Source organism: Drosophila elegans, unplaced genomic scaffold (assembly GCF_018152505.1).
Source record: "Drosophila elegans isolate 14027-0461.03 unplaced genomic scaffold, ASM1815250v1 contig_476, whole genome shotgun sequence".
Classification (NCBI taxonomy): Eukaryota; Metazoa; Arthropoda; class Insecta; order Diptera; family Drosophilidae; genus Drosophila; species Drosophila elegans.
In genome coordinates this window covers 23,727,763-23,751,120 of record NW_024545863.1, presented here as the reverse complement: position 1 = coordinate 23,751,120, position 23,358 = coordinate 23,727,763, and the positions used below count along the sequence as shown (strand labels likewise).

Below are 23,358 nucleotides of genomic sequence, written 5' to 3'. Positions count from 1 at the left end.
CACATCGTGCGGTTTGTTATCGGGCACCGGAAATGCAATAAATAATTGAGAACAGCCCCGAGCATTCGGCAATTGTAATGAGCAATTGTGTTCAATGACAAATTGCCATTGGTATTTCTTGTACAAACGTTACGCACGCTCACAAATTAGGGCAAGTGCGGCGATAACGATAACGAGACGGGCTCTAAAAATGAATTACTTCCGTTTCCGCTTTCGTTTCCGTTTCGGCAATGATTAAAATATTGAATAAAAACAGGAACGATGTTGCTGATCCAGATTAACTTTTTAACCCTCGGATCGAACGTATTTCCTTAATTTTTCGAAAGGTAATCTGTTATTATTTGAAAGCATAACCTTTGATATTTAACAAATACGAGTGCATTATCCATGCAATAAACTATTAATTAAACAAAGTTATGAATTTCTTAATAAATCATACAAATCCTACATAATATTTACAGATATGAATCCACAATCGTATAAATAATTAAAAATTTAATTCATTACAAAATAAACAATTAATTAAAATGAACTTGTAAAGTAAATGAAATAATGCACTACAATTCTTAATCTAAGTAACTAATATAGCCAAAGGGACTTACATATATAAAGGCTTCTGATTTTTTGATGTTTTAATATTTTGTCACATACTTATGCAATCATTTCATGCATTACAGGTACAACACTGACCAAGGAGCGATGGACCAGCAATTCTGCTTGCGCTGGAACAATCATCCCTCAAATCTGACCGGCGTGCTCACCTCGCTGCTTCAGCGGGAGGCACTATGCGATGTCACGCTCGCCTGCGAGGGCGAAACAGTCAAGGTGCGTCTTTCGAATATTTATTATAGAAATTTAACATTTTACCTTTTTGCATTCCCTTTACAGGCTCACCAAACCATTTTGTCAGCCTGCAGTCCGTACTTCGAGACGATTTTCCTACAGAACCAGCATCCACATCCCATCATCTACTTGAAAGATGTCAGATACTCAGAGATGCGCTCTCTGCTCGACTTCATGTACAAGGGCGAGGTCAACGTCGGTCAGAGTTCGCTGCCGATGTTTCTCAAAACGGCCGAGAGCCTGCAGGTATGTGTTGATCTGGGAATTATATTTAGACTTTACTTAAAATAGTTCAAGAAGAGGGAACATTTATTTTTTGTTTACTCAAAAATTATTAAAAAAACACAATTTGTTTAAGGCAACATGTTTCGAACCATTAATTTATAAGATATTGTGTGATGTTTTTATAATACATATTATATAAATTGCATGCCTTTCTTACGTAAGCGATATATAAAAAATATATATATATATAATATATATATATAAAATATATGTGCAATTGTACAATTTCCGAATTTTTGAGATCATTATATTTTTAAACTGAAAAACAGAATATAAACTAAAGTTAAAGTAAGAGCAGTGCATTATCAACCAGGAAGCTCTATACTGTTACTGACGTTTAAGGGGAAATTTGTACTTTGCATTTCTGTTGTGTTTATTTCAAGTTAGAATTTTGGGAATACCAGGGCAACGCAAAGCTTAGTTGATATGAAATTCTAATAAAATTTAATTTTTTTGGTACTTTTGCAGGTGCGTGGTCTCACAGATAACAACAATCTTAATTACCGCTCCGACTGCGACAAGCTGCGCGATTCCGCGGCCAGTTCGCCGACCGGCCGTGGGCCGAGTAATTATGCCGGCGGCGCTGGGGGCGTGGCCGATGCGATGCGCGAATCCCGCGACTCCCTGCGCTCCCGCTGCGAACGGGATCTGCGCGACGAGCTGACGCAGCGCAGCAGCAGCAGCATGAGCGAGCGCAGCTCGGCGGCAGCGGCGGCAGCGGCAGCAGCGGTAGCGGCCGCCGGCGGTAATGTCAATGCGGCCGCCGTCGCCCTAGGGCTGACCACGCCCAGCGGCGGCGAACGATCTCCGAGCGTCGGCAGCGCCAGTGCGGCGGCGGCCGCCGCGGCGGTTGCTGCGGCGGTTGCAGCGGCCGCCAATCGAAGTGCCAGCGCAGACGGTTGCAGCGATCGCGGTAGCGAGCGCGGTACGCTCGAACGGACCGACAGTCGCGATGATCTGTTGCAATTGGATTATAGCAACAAGGATAATAACAATAGCAACAGCAGCAGTACCGGCAACAACAATAATAATAACAACAACAACAATAATAATAGCAGCAGCAACAACAACAACAACAATAGGGAGCGAAACAACAGCAGAGAGCGTGAGCGGGAAAGAGAACGTGAGCGAGACAGGGACAGGGAGCTGTCCACCACGCCGGTGGAGCAGCTGAGTAGTAGTAAGCGCAGACGTAAGAACTCATCATCCAACTGTGATAACTCGCTGTCCTCGAGCCACCAGGACAGGCACTACCCGCAGGACTCTCAGGTGAGCGATCGATGCCTATCTCATGTATTTGCTATTGATTTGATATGCTCTAAAATCACTAAGCTTTTTCGTTACTTCCTGAAAGTACGGAGGGAAAATGTAATGCGTATACTTAACATATATTGTTCTTATTATTAAGTATACGCACTGTGGTGGTCAGAATAAAGATCTAGAATATAAAGACTTTCTGGTAATCAACTGTTTTTTTTTTAATAAATACATTAGAGTTCGCTGTTTTAAATAAAAGAAAATGTATTCCCTTTTGATTATTGTGCCAACATTTAATCAAAACTTGGAACATTCAAACACAAGAACATTTAAATATAATTTTAGCAAAGGCATCTTTTTTTCAATGCATTAGGTCCCCAAAGCCTTCCGTGTATATTTAATTGTTTAATTGGTCAGCTCATAGCCCTCGAAATTAAATTACCTCTGTTTGTTTTTATGTTTCCCACAAACATACCTAAACAATTTGCCAGCTTCGTCAGTCAGTCAGCAATTCCGCATTTGATATTTAAATCATTTTTTTTTTGTGGTTTGTGCCTTAATTGCCTGACAATTAAAATTAATTAGAAATTATCTCACATCCAAACAGGCGACAATTGTTTATTAGTTACAGCATAATTAAATTATTATAGTAGTACGTTACTTTTATTAAAGTCTTATTTGTAATGTATTTGTAGAATATAAGTAGCTTTTTTTTAATAATAATTCAATAATAATTTATTAATTTTATGTATCTGCAGCTAAATTTTGTGCACACAAAAACCATTTTAAAATAAAATTATAATTAGTTTTATATTATATTCGGTTGAATGGCTCGATTAAATAAGATATACGTACATATCTTTCGCCACCCATTTGTACATTGTAAATAATTTATTGGTCGTAAATTGAGTTATCGTTTTTAATGAGAGGGTCCTTTTGTTGTGTTAATATTTCTTGTTTTGTAAACCCTTTTTTGCAATAAAACACTTAACATTCGATTCAGTGATAAATAATAGTTACTTTATGAGCCTTAGCTCAATAGAATAGAAAACCGGAAAAAAATCCAGTAAGGTTAAGGTTTGAAGTCTTTCATATATACGTGTCTATATTAGGCATTCCGCCATCCCCTCGGTTGGCCTTCGAGCCGTATTACCATAAGCTTGCCAAACTTTTCGCTTATCGGTCGGCGGGTGGTGGCAGCAAAAGGCAAACAAACAAACAATATCAACATTTATGTTTGGCATTTGCGATACCATGATGGGCACACGCTCGACTCGCTCACATGACTGCGGTATCAGCTGTGGCCACTGATCTGCGATCAAATAGTGCTGCGCTGGTGTTTTGGCAGCTATTTTTGCTATTTCTGGCTGTTATCAGGGAGCGTAAAGTTTTTTTTGGCAAGGCACGTGCCGCTCTCCCTTTCTTTTGCTCACTCTATTTCTCTGTTTATTTTCACGAGCTATAAAGGTGTCGCTTTCTATACACTAACAAGGGTTTTTTGAGATTTATGCAAATTATTTGATTATTTATTTAAAAAAAGACGGATGATTATGCATTTTAATTTATTTAATTCCAATAGATGTATAAAATAATTATTTATTAAAATTAAAAAATATTTCCATATAGATAAGGCCATATAAATTTAAACAAATATTGTTTTTAGACACGTGTTTGAAAATAATATTTATTTTAAGGTGTCACAACTACTATAGGTACTACATCAAGTTCTTAACATTCAATTCCCAGCGAACATTGATTGCAAAATCACTACTTGACTAAAACTCAATGAAATTAATAAATAATGAGTGCTGTCAAAGTGTTTTAATTTGGATTAGTTGTATCTGCTTTTGCTGACTCAGTGTTTCTTTTTTTTCAGGCCAACTTTAAGTCGAGTCCCGTGCCCAAGACGGGCGGCAGCACCTCGGAGTCGGAGGACGCCGGCGGCCGCCACGACTCGCCGCTCTCGATGACCACCAGCGTACACCTGGGCGGCGGTGGTGGCAATGTGGGCGCGGCCAGTGCCCTGAGCGGCCTGAGCCAGTCCTTGAGCATCAAGCAGGAGCTGATGGACGCCCAACAGCAGCAGCAGCATCGCGAGCATCACGTTGGCCTGCCGCCGGATTACTTGCCGGTAAGTCCAGTCTGCCAGTCGGTCAGATTAATTCAGATCAGAACAGTCGATTTAATCTAGAGTACTTCTCCATTTTAATTGAATTTCGATTATAATTTTGTTGCTGCATCGTTTAGTTTGTTAAGGTTTTTTCTTTTTTTGAACCGGTTCGATGGTTCCAACTACTGTACAAAACACTTTTTTAAAAGCCTTTTTGTTAAATCATTTTTATACCTCTAAGCTAGCCAATTGCAAAATGCTTCCCAAAAATAGGTCAAAGCCAAGCTAGCTCAAGCTGCCCTAAAAATGTATTCTCTTAAAATATAAGTAAATCTAAAGCAAATCTAGCAAAATGGGAGCAGAACGAAGGATTGGTGAATTGCGTTTAAATTGAATTTTCCAAATTCGAAACGGAATATCGGCCAAAGAAAAAGAAAAAATCTCAACAATGCTGCGCCTCAAGCAAATGTAAATGTAAAAGTAAAAGTAAAGTAAAGACCAGAAAATCCTTCCTTCTATCAGATCCATGTTTTGCCAACACAATTTTCTCAATCCTGTGTGTATAGGTGAAAAAATCAGAGGCGTTTTTAGGTAGCACTGGCAACAAGTCCATGCACCAAATGCTCTTGCACCAGGCTGTGGAGGCCCAGCTGAAGAGTTTGCAACTTCATTACCAGAACGAGGGCCTGGACTCGGCCATGCAGAGATTGCTGGCCCAGCAGCAACATCAGGAGCAGCAGCAGCAACAACAGCAGCAACACCAGCCACTGGGGAAATCTCTGAGCCCAGCAGCAACACCGGGATCTGGCGGTGGTAGTTCCCGGAAAAGTGGTCGTTTTCGGGCCAATTGGCTATACCAGTTCGAGTGGCTGCAATACGATGAGCGGGCCAATACCATGTTCTGCAGGCACTGCCGCAAATGGAGCGGTGAGCTGGCCGACATCCGCACCTCCTTTGTGGAAGGGAACTCCAATTTCCGCTTGGAGATCGTCAATCACCATAACAAATGCAAGTCGCATCGCCTGTGCTACGAACGGGAGCTCCAGGAGCAGCAGCAACATCCGACGCCCAGTGGAAGTGCAGGTGGCACCGCCAAGCGACCTTCCCCCGACATCATCACCATAAATGTGGGAAAGGAAAGCTCATAGAGAGACAGGTCCTCGAAAAGGACCCCACACACCGCTCAGGATTAGCCTTAGGCCTTAGCATTAAACTCTGTTAATCAAATAAATGTACGACAAATAAAATATGTTTAGAAACTAAGAATCAGCAGCAGCTGTGAACAAAAAATTCAAGCTTGGGCTGGCTTTTGCAATGGCAAAAATGTAACAATAAAATGAACAAAATAAAATAATAATTATATTAAGAAGCTTGGCAGCATAAAGAACCACAAAAAGGCTAAAGTGTTCCTTAAAACTTTAAATGTTTCAAAGAAAGTAAAACTCCTTACACCGCTTGATAAAAAATTATTATATTTTGTTTTTATTAGAACGGAAAAGGGTTACAGGCCAACAATTCATATTGTCTTGTGTTAGTTGAACTAGTTAGTATTGCCTATTACACAAAGTTTAAAAATAAAATAATAAACAATAAACTTTAACATAGAATTTTTGATTGCAACATTGACAAAAAAATTAGTAAACAAAATATATAACACTGTTCTTTAAGTTAGAAGCCAAACTAAAGTGAACATAGCTTAAGGTTGTTTTATACATTTTTAAAGTTGTAGGGGACTCCAAAGCGAAATTGAGATTTGTAGTCCCACATTTTGGCTGGATTTACTATATCCCCTTTACCCTCTCTCCCGATTTCTTGTTGCAACCCAAGAGCGCTGCTCTGAAGCTGCACGCGGAGGACATGTCCACCTTGCTGACGCAGCATGCTTTGCAAGCAGCAGATGCGCGGGACGAGCACAACGATGCCAAACAGCTGCAGCTGGATCAGACGGACAATATAGACGGTGAGTAGTTGACCGCTGAGCATTGCCATTTAGCCATTTAGCCTTAGCCAGAACCGAGCTAGCACCACTAAAACTACAACTACTACAAGTAAACCACACACAAAAGAATCTTCTTCTCTCTGAGCTTTTGAATACCTAACGCACTCGAAAACCGAAAGTATATCTTACCTTATGTATCTATATATTGCGTATGTAATTTGTTATTAGCTTTTGGTTGATATACATTTTTTTCGTTTAACCAACTTTGTTTCCACCATGCGTTCAAGAAAAGCGAGAAAACCCTACCAACAACATATTTTGAGAAACTGTAAAGAATATTTTAGAAAACTTGTAGCTTTACTTCTGTTACTTTCCTGCCCCTGACCCGTAATTAAAATCTAACCCAATTGAGCAAATTACTTTAATCTATAGTTAAGTTGTGTAAACCCCTGGATAAATCCCAATTTCCTCAGTAAATATGTATATAAATTGGAGAAGGGTACGATAAATTCCTACAACTAAACTGATCTAAACTCCAAGCTCCAGTTTATATGTTTATTTTCTGAATGTTCCTGCATGCATTTTCCTCATTTTTCCAACCCCTGAGACAAGTATACCCTTTTAAAACCCCGTATTTTGTATGCTTTTGTAAGTACAGTACCTTAATTTGTCCTATGTATTTATCGATATATTCCGAATGATAGATCCTAAGAGAAGTAAGACCCAAAGTGCTAGTTAGAGCAACAGATCAACACCTCTCCTACCAAAATATCTCTCTACATGCATATCTTTATTATTTCGTTGTTTTTCGTATCTTATGGTATTCTATATTGTTATATATATGTATACTTAGATCTAACTTTTAGGACGAGTTTCCCATTAAAGCTGGGACTAGATCGTGATATCGATTGCGGTTTAGTTTTTTTTTGCCGTATGTTTGCCGCATGTTGCATGTTTTATGACGCCTATACATAGACATAGACACACACACATAAACACTTTGATACACTCACACGCCATCACATACACATATTCGATTTTCATTGACGTATCGATTACTTTAATTTTATATCTATTATTTAAAACTTATCAGTTGATATTACCTTCATGATGCCACAACTAGTCCTAAGTCAGTTCGAAAATTCCCAAAAGAAATTCAATTAGTTTTTAAAACAAAAACTTCGTTGTCATACAAAAACCAAAAAAAAATAAAAATAAAAAAATTAGCACAACTGGCGAATACAACATCATAAACCAAACACTTATAAAAAATTTAAAAAACAAAAATAATCATACAATAAAAACATATAACAAATTTCAAATTTAATTTAATATCATTTGATACACTGAAGTTATTTTCCAAGCGCTTTCTGATTAATTTTTTGTTCCCAAGTTACCCTAATTTCGTTATTTACTTATTCTTTATTTTGTCCATGCTTTATTTATAAAACTCTGCTACAAAAAATTAATTCAATTTCAATAAAAGTAACCATGAAAACCCTCTAAATTTTTTCCAAATCTCTTTTCGTCTTTAATGTTGCAACTTATTGTCTAAGAAATGGAAAAGAAACCAAAAAGCAAGCAAATAAAAAAAATAATAAAAACTTCTCAGTGTGAATAAGAAAAATAAAAAAAACAGCTTCCAAAATCGATGTGTTCTTATTTCCGTTATTTCCACACACACTTAAATACAAGCCCACCCACACACACACACACAAACACACACACACAAGCACACTCGCCCATACACAGATACAGACTGTACTTTTCCCTCTTTTGGATATTTCTACTAACATTGCTGCATTTATGATTTAATGTGAAAAATATCCGTTGAACCATATTTTGTCACACTGTTTTAATCGAGATAACTGTAACTGATTGTCTGTGTTTTTTCAACTGGTTTTCTGCCAAGCTAACTAAATGTATTCCAACTATCTTTCTTTTGCCTACTCTCTTTCTATCTCTATCTCTCTCTGTCGCTCTCTCTCTGTACTTAACTGTCTGTGTGTGTGTGTGTATGCTTGTGTCTGTGTTTGTTGCACATATCCTTAAAAGAGAGCAGCTGCAAAAATAACGGTAAAGTGTAAAGGAGAGTGACAAATCTCGCACATTGGCTCCAAATTGCGCACAAAATAAAGAAACATTTGAAAAACTTATCACAGAAATTTTGAAATTTTTGAAATTTTGAATGAAATTAAAACGAATTTGAAGTTACCTTACAGCTAAAAAAAAACCCGCACCCAGCGCCCAAAAACCCCTCACCACCATCGAAACCAACAAATCTCAAAAAAGAAAAAGAACTGGAATTTGCTAATATAACAAAAAGAGTGTAATAATATAAAACAAAAAACTAAATATATACATATATATTACTTATAAACACCAAGCTAAACTGTAGCTAAAAATCTGTTGCAACATTGAAGTACTAAAACGAAAGTTATCCCAAAAAACAAAACAGACAAAAAACAAATATTGTGTATGAGAACTGTATTATAAAGAATCAAATATACAAGACTATAAGATATAAGCCCAACCAAAATTGTCGATGCCACGAAATGACACGAAACCAAAGTTGTTTACATTGATTTTGTTTAACTTATTATTTTTCCCAATCCGTTTCACACTGTTCACACTGTTGATTGATTGGTTTGCTTTGATGCAAAGTATACTTAATTTAGCTGAATTGTTTTCTTAGAGCTATAAAATCCTGCCGATCCGAAACGATGCCGCCTTAGCTTTAAGTCCAGCCTTGATTTGATTTGTTTTGTTTTTTCCACAGACTCCGCCAACTGTATGATTAAGACTCTTGATTTGACTTGTTTTCACCCACCCCTTCCACCTTCGATCGATCTGTATATTATAATTTCCAGGCTTCGTTATTCCCATAGCCTCGATTCCTAGCCCAAACATCCTTACCGATCACTTGACTTGTGTTTTTAGCCTTACGTTTATAATCTTTTGGCCACCACACGCATTCAAACACAAAGTTTGTTCCGAAATCGAAACAAAATGGAAATGTTCCAAAACCATTTAAACCCAGTCTCGTAGCTGTCTTTTCCTCCATTTTTCTTGCATTTCTCCCAAAAACACAAACACAAAAAATAGCCTATTAATTAAGCCAGAACTAGGTTGAGCCGATCTGAAAAAAAATGATCAAAGTTTTAGAAGAATGTAGAGTAAAAATTTTACACGAGAAACTGAAAATTTGGAAACTGAGCCTTTATTAAAAAACACAACAATTAAAATTGAATTACGATATATATATATAAATATGTATAAGGTTATATTTAACTTCGAAACGTAACCAGATAAAATTCATCATTTTAGATAAAAAAATTGAAAATTTTTCTAAAATTTTGGTTTGAAGTTAATCAAAATCAGTAAGAACCAATATTTATTAATAGTTAGATTGTTCGAAATTTTCTGAGGAGTCGTCCTAGAGCGATATTGGTACACCCTATTTGGTATTTATTAATAGGCACACCAACAATATTTTACACACACCCTAGTTTTTTTGCCTTTCGCCTTTTGTGGCTACTTAGTTCAAATTAGACACTATCCACACCCACCGTACACATCCGAAAAGCATTGGCATTAAGCCCACTGTGCGCATGGAATGCAAGAGAAGCGCGATCGAATCCGAATCCCCTGCCTCTTCATCTCTATATCCACCCCTTCAGTTCCCACCCCCACAGTGATGACGCCTAATATGAACCAAGCAAATGTTTGCAGGTCGCGTCAAGTGTTTTAACAGTAAGCACGAACCTCATCCGGATCGGGAACAGGATCGAAATCGTGAGCCTGATCACGGCGTTATCGAGGAGGTCGTTGTGGATCGCGATCGTGACATGGATGTGGAGGAGGATCATGAGCCGGCAGACATTGAGGAGTCGGCCTACCATGGAACGCCCCCCAAGTACAGAAGGGCGGTGGTCTATGCCCCTCCGCATCCCGACGAGGAGGCAGCCTCCCGTTCGGGGTCGGAAATCTATGTGGACGGTGGCTACAACTGCGAGTATAAGTGCAAGGAGCTCAACATGCGCGCCATCCGCTGCAGTCGTCAGCAGCACCTGCTGTCCCATTACCCGCCGCACCACCCGCACCACCGATCCCTGATGGACTGCCCCGCCGAGGCGGCCTATTCACCACCCGTGGCCAATAGTCAGGCCTACCTCACCAGCAATGGAGCGGTGCAACAGTTGGACTTGGCCAGCTATCATGGCCACGGACCGCACCACAATCACCATCATCCACCGCCTTTGCCCCCGGCACCAGCACCACCCAGTCACTCGCAAAGTTCGCCGCACTATCCCGCTGCCTCGGGATTGGGATTGGGATCAGGATCGGGATCTGGATCGGTTTCAATATCCGGATCGGGATCGGCCATATCCGCACCGGCTTCGGTGGCCAATTCGGCGATCTCCCCGCAGCCCAGCTCGAGTTCCAGTGGATCCACTTCATCGGCTGCGGCAGTGGCTGCTGCAGCAGCGGCGGCGGCCAATCGGCGGGATCATAACATCGACTACTCCACCCTGTTTGTCCAGTTATCGGGCACTTTGCCCACCCTATACAGATGTGTGAGCTGCAACAAGATCGTGTCGAATCGCTGGCACCACGCCAACATCCATCGACCCCAGAGCCATGAGTGTCCTGTCTGCGGACAGAAATTCACGCGACGGGATAACATGAAGGCCCACTGTAAGATCAAGCATGCGGACATCAAGGATCGGTTCTTTAGCCACTATGTACATATGTGATCACTTCTCTAGGCAGGCAAAACAAATCAAATCAAAAGTAATCAGTAACAGAATGCAAAGGTTTTCACAACTAACGTGTTTTAAGTAACCAAGAATCAAGTAAACGTATACGTAATCTAGAGTGAGGAGCCAACAGCCATCAGTTGGGTGTACATCTATATCTATTTATAAACCTTAATATACCTATGCTACTCGTAGTTAATTTCAAGACCTTTACACCATTTATTGTTAAATCGTCTGAACCTCTAGATGCTTTTTGGTAGGTCACTAGCAAACCAAATGGATTATTATATCGATATAGAAATACCGCGATCAGTACTCAGTGGAGGGAAACTTTGACAAGTATTATATGTAGAATTCCAATCGATTTCCGCGTTAGTTATTATTATTTTATTTACTTAATTAACATGTGCTGTAGTGAATGTTGACTAATTTTTGTTCGTGTCATTTTGTGCCATATTAGCTAATCTTTCTTCTAGTCCATAGGCCCTAAGGTCGCAAAAAGATAATTAAATAAATGCATAAAGATATAGAAAATTGCAAAAGGCAAAAAGCAACGAGCAAGGCATGCAATATCGAGACTTAAGCGAAAAACAAACAAAATATGTCGCACTGAAATATTTTTTAAAAATTCTGTCTATTACGCTCTGTAATACTATTTAATTTTGTCTTACTTCTGATCGAATTCGTTTTGTAAAAATTCAGACAGCGTCCAATTTCAAACTGTTTGGCCAGAGCCCCCAGAAAAAACATCAAGTTCTTGAAACTGGACGCTCTACTGATTTATATCTTTGGCAAAACACCCACCGAAGTTGATTGGAGTTGCTTGCAAATCGAATAAGTTATTAATTAACCTTCTACGATCCAGCGCTTGCTAAAGAACAAATTTAAATCAGATTTTATCAAAAAATGTACTTAAACATTAGCTATAGATACCAATCAACCAATAAATCCAATTAATTAACATTAAATATGGATATATACAAAAACATATATGTGAAACGGATAAATCAATATTTAACATCTTTAACTTTACTTAATAAATCTCTTTCAAATCAAATTCCAGTTCTTTTCATATAATAAAAACAAACAAACGTCCCCTAGGTACTAAAAGCCATTTAACACAACTAAAAATAAAAAAAAAATATTAAAATATTTTAAATCGAAAAATATAAATCAAAATTTAAACATCAAGCGCACTCTCTTAACGGTAAGTTGCAATTTCTAAGATCTTATTAAGCACAAATTCTTCTCCTGTATAATTTAGTGTTATGTTACCTAAGTTAACTATAAATATATATATGATTTATGTATTATGATTTAAATTTAAAAAGAAAAGCTACAAATTCGAACAAAACTAAAGAAAACAAAAAAAAAACAGGAATTGGCCAAACGATTGAAAATTTGTTTTAGTTTATTAAACTTTTTAAACAAAACACTTGCCTCTACTCACTCACTCACTCAATCTTTCTATCCTACTTTAAAGCTCTACTTCTCTCTCCCTCTAAAACTCAGTCTGTCTCACTCTGTCTTGTTCTCGCTCAATACATATTGTATGCAGAGTTTCTCGTCTAGTTTTGGTCGAGGATCTAAATTGTTTTTGATCTGCCAGGCAGGAGGGGTGTTGAATGAAATGTGTTCGATAAACGATAAACGACATTCGATGTTCGATATACAATATACGATATGCCTTTTCTTATCGACGTTGCTGCGCTACAGTTATTTCGTTTAGTCTTCATACTAAATCAGTCATATAATTTACTTGTTTTGACTCATTTTTTAACCTCATCTGCGTTTTTTTGGCCCCAAACTGACCCCGTCCCTCTCACGCTCATTCTCTGTCTCTCCCCAACTTATGTACATTCACCAAACAATAAACACCAACCGCTCCGCAAAACCCTCCTTCGAAAACAGTGACAAAAATTAGACACTAATACGGTTCTTGGGCTCTTTTGACAAAGAAATTAACAAAGAAGCTGAAAAGAAAACGAAACTCAATCGGAACCAACATTCATCAAAAATTACTATTGCTATTAGATTTTAATTAAGTGTCCAAACACAAATCATTTGCACATACATACATATAATTTGGTTTGGGTTCCTCAGTATCCAATTCCGTCACCCCACCGATTATTGTAAATAATTCGAATATTTTAAGTGAATCCATTGCCAAGAATCAATTGTTTTGAATCATCATTTTTGACATAGCAATAATGTTCCTCTCCCTCCCCAATTCAAGTACTGTTCTACATTTCCCAATTTCTCGAAAACCCATGGAAAAAGCAAAAGAAAAATCAATTCTTAACTGTATTTATTTGTCGATTTTTTGGGTGTAACAAAATTTGTTTGCGAAAAATTCAAGATATATATATATAATCCAAACCCTCCACGTGAAGAGTGTCTCTGCCCACATAACACAATGTCTCAGGAATATGAACAAAATTGATTTAACAATCATTCGTTTCAGTTTTAATCATTCTTTCCATGGCAAAAGAACAAAGCCGAAATTACGAATCTACTACCATAAACACACACCAAACACACACACACACGCTGACTCTGAGAACCATCTAATTATACAGTTTAAGAATTATTATAAAAATGATTTTTCTGTTTCTGTGAATCACCAACAACAACATTGTTTTTCTCTTCTTTTTTTCTTTGCGCGTTTGAACGAACCAATTAATAAAAACCGAAAACGAAACCGAAATACCCATGCTAAAAAAAAACCACAAAAAAACGTATGAAAATGCAATCAATCGAATAAATAAATTACAATTAATTGCGCAGGCTCCAAGGCCTGGCACATGCGGCTAACTTTCGAGCGCCTCTCGGGCGGCTGCAACCTGCACCGTTGCAAGCTGTGCGGCAAGGTCGTCACCCACATCCGCAACCACTACCACGTCCACTTCCCGGGCCGCTTCGAGTGTCCGCTGTGCAGGGCCACCTACACTCGCAGCGACAACCTGCGCACCCACTGCAAGTTCAAACATCCCATGTACAATCCGGATACGCGCAAGTTCGACAACCTAATGTCCTCGTCGGCGGTGGGGGCGGCGGCCACGCCCACGGCCAGCCAGCTAGCGGTTGCCTCCCAAGCGGCAATGGCAGCGGCAGCCGCGGCGGCCTTTAATGCAGCGCAACACCAACAACAGCAGCAGCAGCAGCAACATCAACACCAGCAACAGCAACAGCAGCAGCAACACCAGCAGTCGCAGCAACAGTCGCAGCAGCAACAGCAGCAGCAGTCCCAGCAGCAACTCCATGCCCTCGCCCAGCAACACATGTTGCAGCTGCAGCCGCAACACCACCAGCAGCAGCAACACAATGCCACAAGTGAATGATACAGTCAGTATCTGGGATGGAACTATGGTGCCTGGCGCCCCGATGACTCCAACCCCAAGCAGCAACATCGCAAGGCTCAGCCCTTTAACTTTTATGCCCGCGACTACTACCACCAGCATCAGCAGCAGCAGCAGCCACAGTCGCTCAGCACTAGCCTAAGCAACGGCAATGCGAGACAACAGCAGCAACGGCGTCAGCAGGAGCAACATCAACCTGCCCAGACGATCATCATCGATGAGAGCGACAATGAGCTGGAGCTGGAGGAGCAGCAGATGAGGCTGAACTTCGAGCGGTATATGGAACAGCTGAAGCAGCTGGCGCCCTACGATCCCCAAGAAACTTTGTGCAATAGCAACACCAATACCAATACCAATATCAATAACATTAACAGCAGCATCAGCAGCAGCGGCGAGCCCACGAATGCCAATCAAAAGGAAGCTACTACAACTACTACTAATAGTAATATTAATGATAACAATAGTTATGCTAACAACAGCACTAGGAACTGCAACAAAAGGCCGCATCAGCAGCAGGAGCAGCAACAGGAGTAACTGCAGCAACCACATTCGCAAACACATCATCAGCAACAGCAACCAATTGATACTCAAAGCAAAGTTAATTTAGATGAGAAACGCGTATAAGATCTTAAATGTTGAAACGATTTAAGGGTAAGCCAAATTTTTTTGTCAATTATGTAGGCGAAATATGGAGAGGAGAGGATAAATCGCCGGCTGCGAGAAGGAATCTAATGCTGATCTGTGCAGGCAGCGACACATTGTCATGGTTTCAACTAGATACGGATGTTGCAGTCACACACACACACTTATATACAGTATAGTAAGAGATTTATTTGTAATGGAGTTTTAATTGTAAAAGTCTTGTTCGTGGGGCAAGCAAAAGGGTTTCTAAGAAAGCTAAGAAGAGGGTGGAATTTAGGGCGAAATGGAAAAAAAAAGTTTTAATTAGCAGCACTCAAATATTTACAACAAAAACAAAAACAAAAAGCTTGAACTAAACGTAACCTAATTGTATTTAAAGAACTACTCATATATGGAATTACAAATTTTACAAATTAAAATCGTTGGACCTGTCAGACATTTGTGCCAAAATCTCTTGGTGGTAGTGCCAACTTCCTTGGCTGCACTCTCTCTTTTTGCACCTGTTCGTTGTTGCATTTAACACTAATATGTGCACACCCACAGCCACACACCCCCACACTAACCCACCCACCCGGAAACCACTCTGATACTCTACAAAAAATTGAAAGTTAGGAGCAAACACCGAACATTGAAGACATTTAAAACGAGAGATTTCTATGCTGCTAACCATTTTACTGTTTTATATAAATGTATATTTAATTACGATCTAATGGATGTCATGAGTTACGCATAAATAACGAGAATTGTAAAATAGAATGATAGCATTACTGGACCTAACCGATCTTATCTATAAAACAATATTCAATGGGATTTTCTCTGCATATAGATATATCAATGATGTGCAAATCGGTGCGTTTGATCGATGTTAGTTGACCTTGAAGACATGCATTACGGCAGCCCTAATCTTAGCGAATCAGTTTTAAACTTATCTAATCTAAACTAAACTAATTCACTGATTATGGATACTAAACTAATGTTAAATTATTTATAACCATCCTGGGAGTGTGTGCGAATGAGTCTCGAACTGAGCGATTGCCAATGGATCGAATCCGATCTGATCTGATGTATTATATGCATGTGGCCGAATTTGTTATCCAGTCTATATAATCTACCTACTTATATAAACATGCGTGAGCTAATATTAATATTCGCTGACTCTTATTACGGTGTAAATATGATTGAAAATTCTCCCACGATTTCTGATAGTTTTTGTAATTTGTTGTTGTATATTGATTGCCAAATCCCAGATATTGGTGCGCACACACACAAACACGAACATATGCAAACAAGCAAAAACAAATCACATAAACAAACACACACGTCTAATTGCCTAAAGAATTAATGCATAATTCTTAATATATAGTTATATATTATATACACACATATTCATAATATTTATTTGTTCTACTTCTTAACATGAAATGTTTAGTAATTAAATTTACATTATTAATAATGCTACATCAAATACTGCCCCCACTTAATGTTTGTTTAATGTTTATTTTTAACGCTGTTTTGTTAAACAAAAATTTAAGAAATTTATCTATATATGATGTGATAACTATAGTAAAACTAAACACACACACGCCCACAAACACACAAAAAAACACACCCACACATTACAAATTGAAATTATGTTAATTAAGCCGGAATGTAGAGAGTTGAAGTTTTTTTAAAAAACGATCGAAAGTAATCTATAGTTTGTGTGGTATGCAAAATGGTGCTAAATCCAAATATACTTTAAAGTATAATGAGTAGGTCAAGAGGGAATGAAAGGAGGAGGTCAGCTCTCCTTGAATCGTATCGTATGTGCAATATGACTAGTTTTCGTTTAAGGTGCAGGATGTTGACGAGACCACGCAAAAGCCAACCATTTGAATTATGCGAAGAAAAATATCAAAAAATAAAAATATGTGTAAATACAAAGCGGTGCTTACCCCCCACATCAATTTAAAAAAAATAATGCTGTGCTGCATTTTGAAGCTATTCGAAATTCTTTTAAATGTCACAAAAATTTGGAGGAGAGACACCGCCAGAAAACTAAATAAATGTTAGCATATCACTATGAATATGATTATAAATATATATATACATCTGATAAAGCAGCAGGTAGAAGAGCAGTTAGTTAATGAGAAGTTTTCGCTACAATTTCTGTGTCTATTTACAATAAATGTCATCAAGCTTATCAAATTACCGAAACACACCACCAACACAAAAACCACACACAGCCCAAAAACACTCTCATATTTATTTTGGTGCCTTTTTTAAACTATTTTGAATTCAGTACTTGATTTCGATTTTGACTTTGACTTTGACTTCGTTTAACCAATTTTAACAGCATTTTTGCAGTCGATCAGAAGTGGTTCGAACCTCTAATTTTAATGACGTGCTAGTTTCAATGTAAACTTAGTTTAATATAATTTTTGTATTAATAAATGCAATACAAACTATTTTTAGTTTTATTTATAAACAACAACAACAGCGGCAGCAACAACAAAAAAAGTTGAACATGAAAAAACGAAAAGAAAAAAGAAAAAATCAGAAAAAAAATGAAATCAGTTTAGTTAACGTTAAGCAAAGTGAAGCAAGCCCACAATATGCTTGCAGCATTTGTTACAATTTATATATACACACATAAATATATATATTACAATATTTTTTAAAACGATTTTTAATAAACATTCTATCTATTATGGCAGCCTTTCAATGAGACAAAATGAATTACTAAACCGTAATAAAATCATATAACTATAACTGAAGAACAGGCAGATGAACCAATCTCACACAAGAACACATATACACACACCCTCACAGACAGACAGAAACACACACAGAGAAACAAATAAAAGAAAAAAAAAAATTAAAACTAAATCAAATAAATTGAATTTTATGGAAACAAAACTATATGGTGATCACTTTATTATTTTTGATCCTCTGACTCCGAAACCGAATCTCCGAATCCCGTTCTGCTGTGCGCTTTGAATTGTGCTTCCAATGATGTTAGGGTGCCCATGAAAAGTCGAACTTATGTTTAAGAAACTATATACCAACCAACACACTCACCTCCACATTTGTCTACACACATGCGCACACACACACACACATACGCATAGAGAATTTTCAAACCTCGGCCCAATTTCCTGTTTTTTTTTATGATTTGAATTTGTTAACCTCTTTTCAACATTTACGAATACCCTACTTTTATCTACTTAATATATATATATGGATTTATTATGTATCAGTTTCAGCCCGAATTCGTTAAGTGTAAGCCAAAATGATTATTTGCACAAATGAGTTACACCCAAAAAAGGAAAGAAAATTAGTATTGCAAAATACGAATTTACAGGAAAATTACCCCTCATTTGATCATAAAAGAATTGTTACCCACATTTGTGCTATTTAATAAATATTTATATATACATGAATATATCTATATGTATGCGTCGATTGTGACTAATTTCATCTGTAAAAAATTTAAAAAAGGTAAAATTACCAAAAGCCGAAAGAAAGGATATTGCAGTAACAAACGGAGGCGTTTTATAAGTTAATTTGTAACTGAATAGTGCATTGGAAAACAAAAGCGACTTTACCTTAATTGAAATAAATTTTTATACAGAAAGGTTGCCTACTTATCCGGCGCACTATTCAAATTTATATTTTATAACCGTTAGTTGTAAAAGAAACTCGCCGTTATATACATATACCTATACTTATCTAAATTTATGAACTATATTATTAAAGAAAGTAAAGAATATTTCATTTGCACGCTGAAATATATGAGGAGACGCAGAAACGATCCGAAATCTTTTTGTGTTAGCCACACATTTATGTATATTTTCCGTTGACCTAAGTTGCTTGATTGTAGTTAGTCACGTTTGTTTGTTTTTATAAATACTAATTTTTTTTTTGTATTTTTTCCTTAGATTCTTATTTTCTTAGTCTAGTTTGATCTTTTTTCATTATGCCGCCTAAGTATATTTGTTTTAAGCTCACAAAACGGAACTACCTATCTCTGTCTCAAGCCATATATCTCTCCCCCTCTTTCTTTCTCTGTCTTTCTCACACACTCACTTTTACACCACCCCCACCCACTATCTCTCTCTGTCTATTATACGAAAAACCAAACCAAAAAAAAAAAACAAAAAAATTCAAAAAATAAAAGAAATCTATTTCTCTGGGCTGATTTTCGTCCCGCTCGACGGGCTGTTGTGTGTTCTGTTCTTCTCTTTCTCGTTCTCGAAACGCAGGCAGCAGCGCCCGCCACCACCTGTCGACTCCCTTGTCGACCTCGTCGTCGGCCTCGCCCCCGCCGCCCCCTTTCGGGATGCACCTGTCGGCGGCCCTGAAACGCGAATATCATCCGCTGCACTATATCGCCGCCGGCAATGGCCACAACGGCCCGCCCGCCCACGGCTACAATCAGGGATCGGGCAACACGCCAAACAGTGCCGGATTGGCCGGATCGGGAGGAGCAGGAGCTGGAGCAGGAGCAGCCGGCGGAGCAGCTGCAGCCGGCGGTGGCCATAATTCACATCACACCATGTCGTACCACAACATGTTCACGCCGTCCCGCGATCCGGGCACCATGTGGCGGTGCCGCTCCTGCGGCAAGGAGGTGACCAACCGCTGGCACCACTTCCACTCGCACACCGCCCAGCGGTCCATGTGTCCCTATTGCCCGGCCACCTACAGCAGGATCGATACGCTGCGCTCCCATCTGCGGGTCAAGCATCCGGACCGCCTGCTTAAGCTGAACTCGTCCATTTAAGGGCGTGGTCGGGGCCCAAATTCAGCCCAACATCGCCAGCTTTATCAGCAGCAACAGCAGCAGCAACAGCAGCAGCAACACCAGCAGCAGCACCACCAGCAGCAGCTACATCAACAGCAACAGCAGCAGCAACATCAGCAACCAGCTTACTACATCAGCAACTATAGCAACTTTAGCAATAGATATGGCTACAGCGAGAGTTTATTGTAAATCGCTGCAGTTTAGATGGATTTTTTCTTGCATTTAGTCGTCGTCTGTACATTACCCACTAGCTATTCAAGCAATAACAATAACCCACAACTAATAGAACCGAAGATGCTATGACAAAACGCGTTAAAAGTATATTGATAATCTTAACTATAGCTATTGGTAAACTTTGACACAATCGTCCCATCAATTTATAAATGTGTGTATAACTAAAGAAAAATTAGGAAAAGGTTTCAGTTGATAACTAAGGAGGAGGATATAACCAATAAAACAGGGCAGCGAAAGCAAGACGTTCGGCTAGAACAGTTTTCTAAAGCCACAAACAAACCGTTTCGAAGGTTTCTAAATGTTGTTTCCTAAAAACTACAAAAGTAATAACTACCCTAATGATAGAGAAAGGAAAAAACACACGGGCTGATTCGGTCAGCGGAATGGGGTCACCACCACACCACCGAAGGCGTGGGGTCACCAGACGATAGAAGGAGGAGCAGCAGGAGCAGCAGCTGCCACAGCAACAGCAACAGTCACCCACAACTACTACTCATACGAAGGTCACATTAGGTTTTAGTTTATTTTACTGTTTACCATTTAGATCGTAGTGTTAACCAATATGCTCTGCAGAGTAGGCAACGGATGAGGGAGCTACTCAACCAACTACAAAGAAATTTTCATATACCTCAAATGCATTTCAGTTTTATTGTTGATTGCTTAATTTTAATCTACGTAGACCGTTAGCACTTATACATAAACTACCACGTATATGTTATTTTAATCGGTTCCGATTCGATAGCCAATAGTTTACCAATTTTTTCCTCTGTTTTTTTTTATATTCTCTAACAATCTTCTGATTTTGTCCTATGCGTTAAGTTAAACTTTTTAGGATTAGCTCGAACCACTTGAACCACCTCACTTTTTTGTTAAGAATGTTTATATTTATGGTCAAATGTTTATTTAGTTAAAGTACACAAACACATATATTAAAACACGAAGAAATGAAAGTTAGCTGATTTGAGGGCTATACAAGAAAAAAAATCATATCACTAAAATCAAAAAAAAAATAAAATTATTGGAAAAATCTATAGAAATTATATTTTTAAATTGCTTCATTGTCTGCTCAATTGGCGAGAAATTGGACGAATTCATTATAATTTGTAATCGATGATTTTGCTTTTTGATTACCATAACCAAAACGTCCCCGCAGAGACGGCACAAGTAATTAATTTTAAACATTTTGTGATAGACAAAATTATGTTTCGGCAAAAACAAACAAAAAATATATTATAAAGGAAAATAAAATATAAAATTAAATGTGATATTTTCGGCACAAAACTTTACATAAAAACAAAATACAAATCTAAAGTGAAAAAATAACAAAAAAAAATGGTAGAATATCGTAAAGGTGACGCAACATTTGGCTAAAGTTGCTTGCCTTTTGGATATTTATTTAGAAGATTTTTGTTATAGCATTATTCAAAATTGTTATCTTTCGGTCCAAAGCACAAAATGTATAAAATTATATTCTAGTTATTCTTTAAACTTACTTTTACCTTAACTTTAAAATCTTACTTGATTTCCTAATTTTAAGTTACGTGCATGTGCGTGTGTATATATATTCAAAAATATGTGCACACAGAGATCATAATTTTATTTAGTTTTACGTTGATTGAGTTGAAAAACGTTAAGCCAATAAACTACCGAAAATTAAAAACAAAAAAAACAACAACAGCACAGATGTTAAGGCAAACCACTACTACACACAGATTTATGTACCAAAAATGTAATAAATATGAAATTATATAAAAAAAAAACGAAACCAAGCAGCGAGAAACCAAATGAAAACTAACTAGAGAAAGCTGAAAGGAGACTAGCTGGATTTTTCTAATCTTTTTTCCATATATAAGCATAAATCGTAAACAAAATATTTTTGTACGTCGATCTTGTAATCGGCCAATTGGAACAAGAGCTCCCAAAGATCTGGGCCTGGAGGGTTGCTCTGTGGAAAGAGGACTGGGACTGAATCCCAAATCAAATACTGCTCCACGTTCGTCATGCGCAAATACAAAACAACAGCAAGTTGTAACTTATTTTTTTGCTCTACACTTTCAAACTTAATTAATCAATATGCAAACACAAATGTGGCAGTGCCGAAGCATGGCACTCAACACAGCAACAATAAAATATTATTAACAGTTTTTCGTCGTCTACCAGTTTAAATAAATCAATCCATAAAGATCTTTATATATATAACAAAAAAATATATATTTCAAATTTATTCAAATTTAAATCAAAATATAATTCACTAGCAGCATTTAAATGTCAAGCGAAACAGCAAATAAAACCAAATAAAATTTATGATTACTATTATAACATATATCAACACCACTCGTTTCATGTTCTGCCCTTCATGACCACGTCCCTACTTGGAAGCACAATTCAAATCGTTAGGTTCAGCATTGGGTTTGGGTTCGGAGGCCTGGTTCAGGGTTTTGGGTTGAACTTGCGGGTGGGAATTTTATTTTACAGGCTCAACATATGTATTGGAATGACCCCCTGTAGATGGGGTAATTAATTGGTTAGTAATGGTAAGTTAAATCCAGAAGCAATTTTTATTTAGCTTGTCAAGGTAAGATTCTTTCTTCTTTAATAAGTTCGTTAAAATCCGTCAATATAACGTAATTTTATAGGGATTTCAGGTCTTACAAATTGATCACACAGCAAGAACAAATTTAAAGGTTCGTTCAATATTAATATCCTCTTGGTAGACTTTAGTGCTGTTTTTTGGCTGTGTACCCTATAGGTTATATATATATATATATAAGTTATTTGTGGTCAAATTTAGCTTACGACATAGTTGGGAGCAAAAAATTAAAAAAAAAAAATGGGGACTTAAAATATTCTACCAAGGAATACTTCCTGCTGGAAGGTATGGTTTCTCCGCAACGCATTGTTCAAAAACATAAAAAAGGTCTTATAAATAAAAGTAATACCAATTGTGTGCTAGATTTACTTAAGTCATTAAGAACAACTATTACAAAAATAAAATAGTTTATAAAACGACTATGTTATAATTTTAATATGTAGTGTAATATGTAGTGAGAATGCTGAAAAAAGGTTAACTAGTCTGATTGGCCAGCATTTTAAAATCAGGTGATGTAGGCAAAATGTTTTAAATTTAAATACTACTATGTATG

The 23,358-nt window shown here is 37.7% G+C and overlaps 1 protein-coding gene across 4 annotated transcripts; it reads left to right on the top strand.

The window, feature by feature from the left end:
* The first annotated feature begins 677 nt into the window (after positions 1-677).
* LOC108136748 (sex determination protein fruitless) lies at positions 678-22,538 on the top strand. 4 transcript variants are annotated; one of them, XM_017258093.2, is made up of 6 exons: positions 678-825; positions 889-1,089; positions 1,597-2,397; positions 4,262-4,516; positions 6,323-6,455; positions 19,440-22,538. In XM_017258093.2, exons 1-6 carry the CDS (start codon positions 700-702, stop codon positions 19,958-19,960), a joined length of 2,037 nt encoding a protein of 678 aa, XP_017113582.1. In that variant the 5' UTR covers positions 678-699; the 3' UTR covers positions 19,961-22,538. The 4 variants fall into 4 exon arrangements, with proteins under 4 accessions (XP_017113582.1, XP_017113581.1, XP_017113580.1 ...); XM_017258092.2 differs by lacking the exon at positions 19,440-22,538 and adding an exon at positions 13,982-17,642; XM_017258091.1 differs by lacking the exon at positions 19,440-22,538 and adding an exon at positions 10,167-12,251.
* The last annotated feature ends 820 nt before the right edge of the window (positions 22,539-23,358 follow it).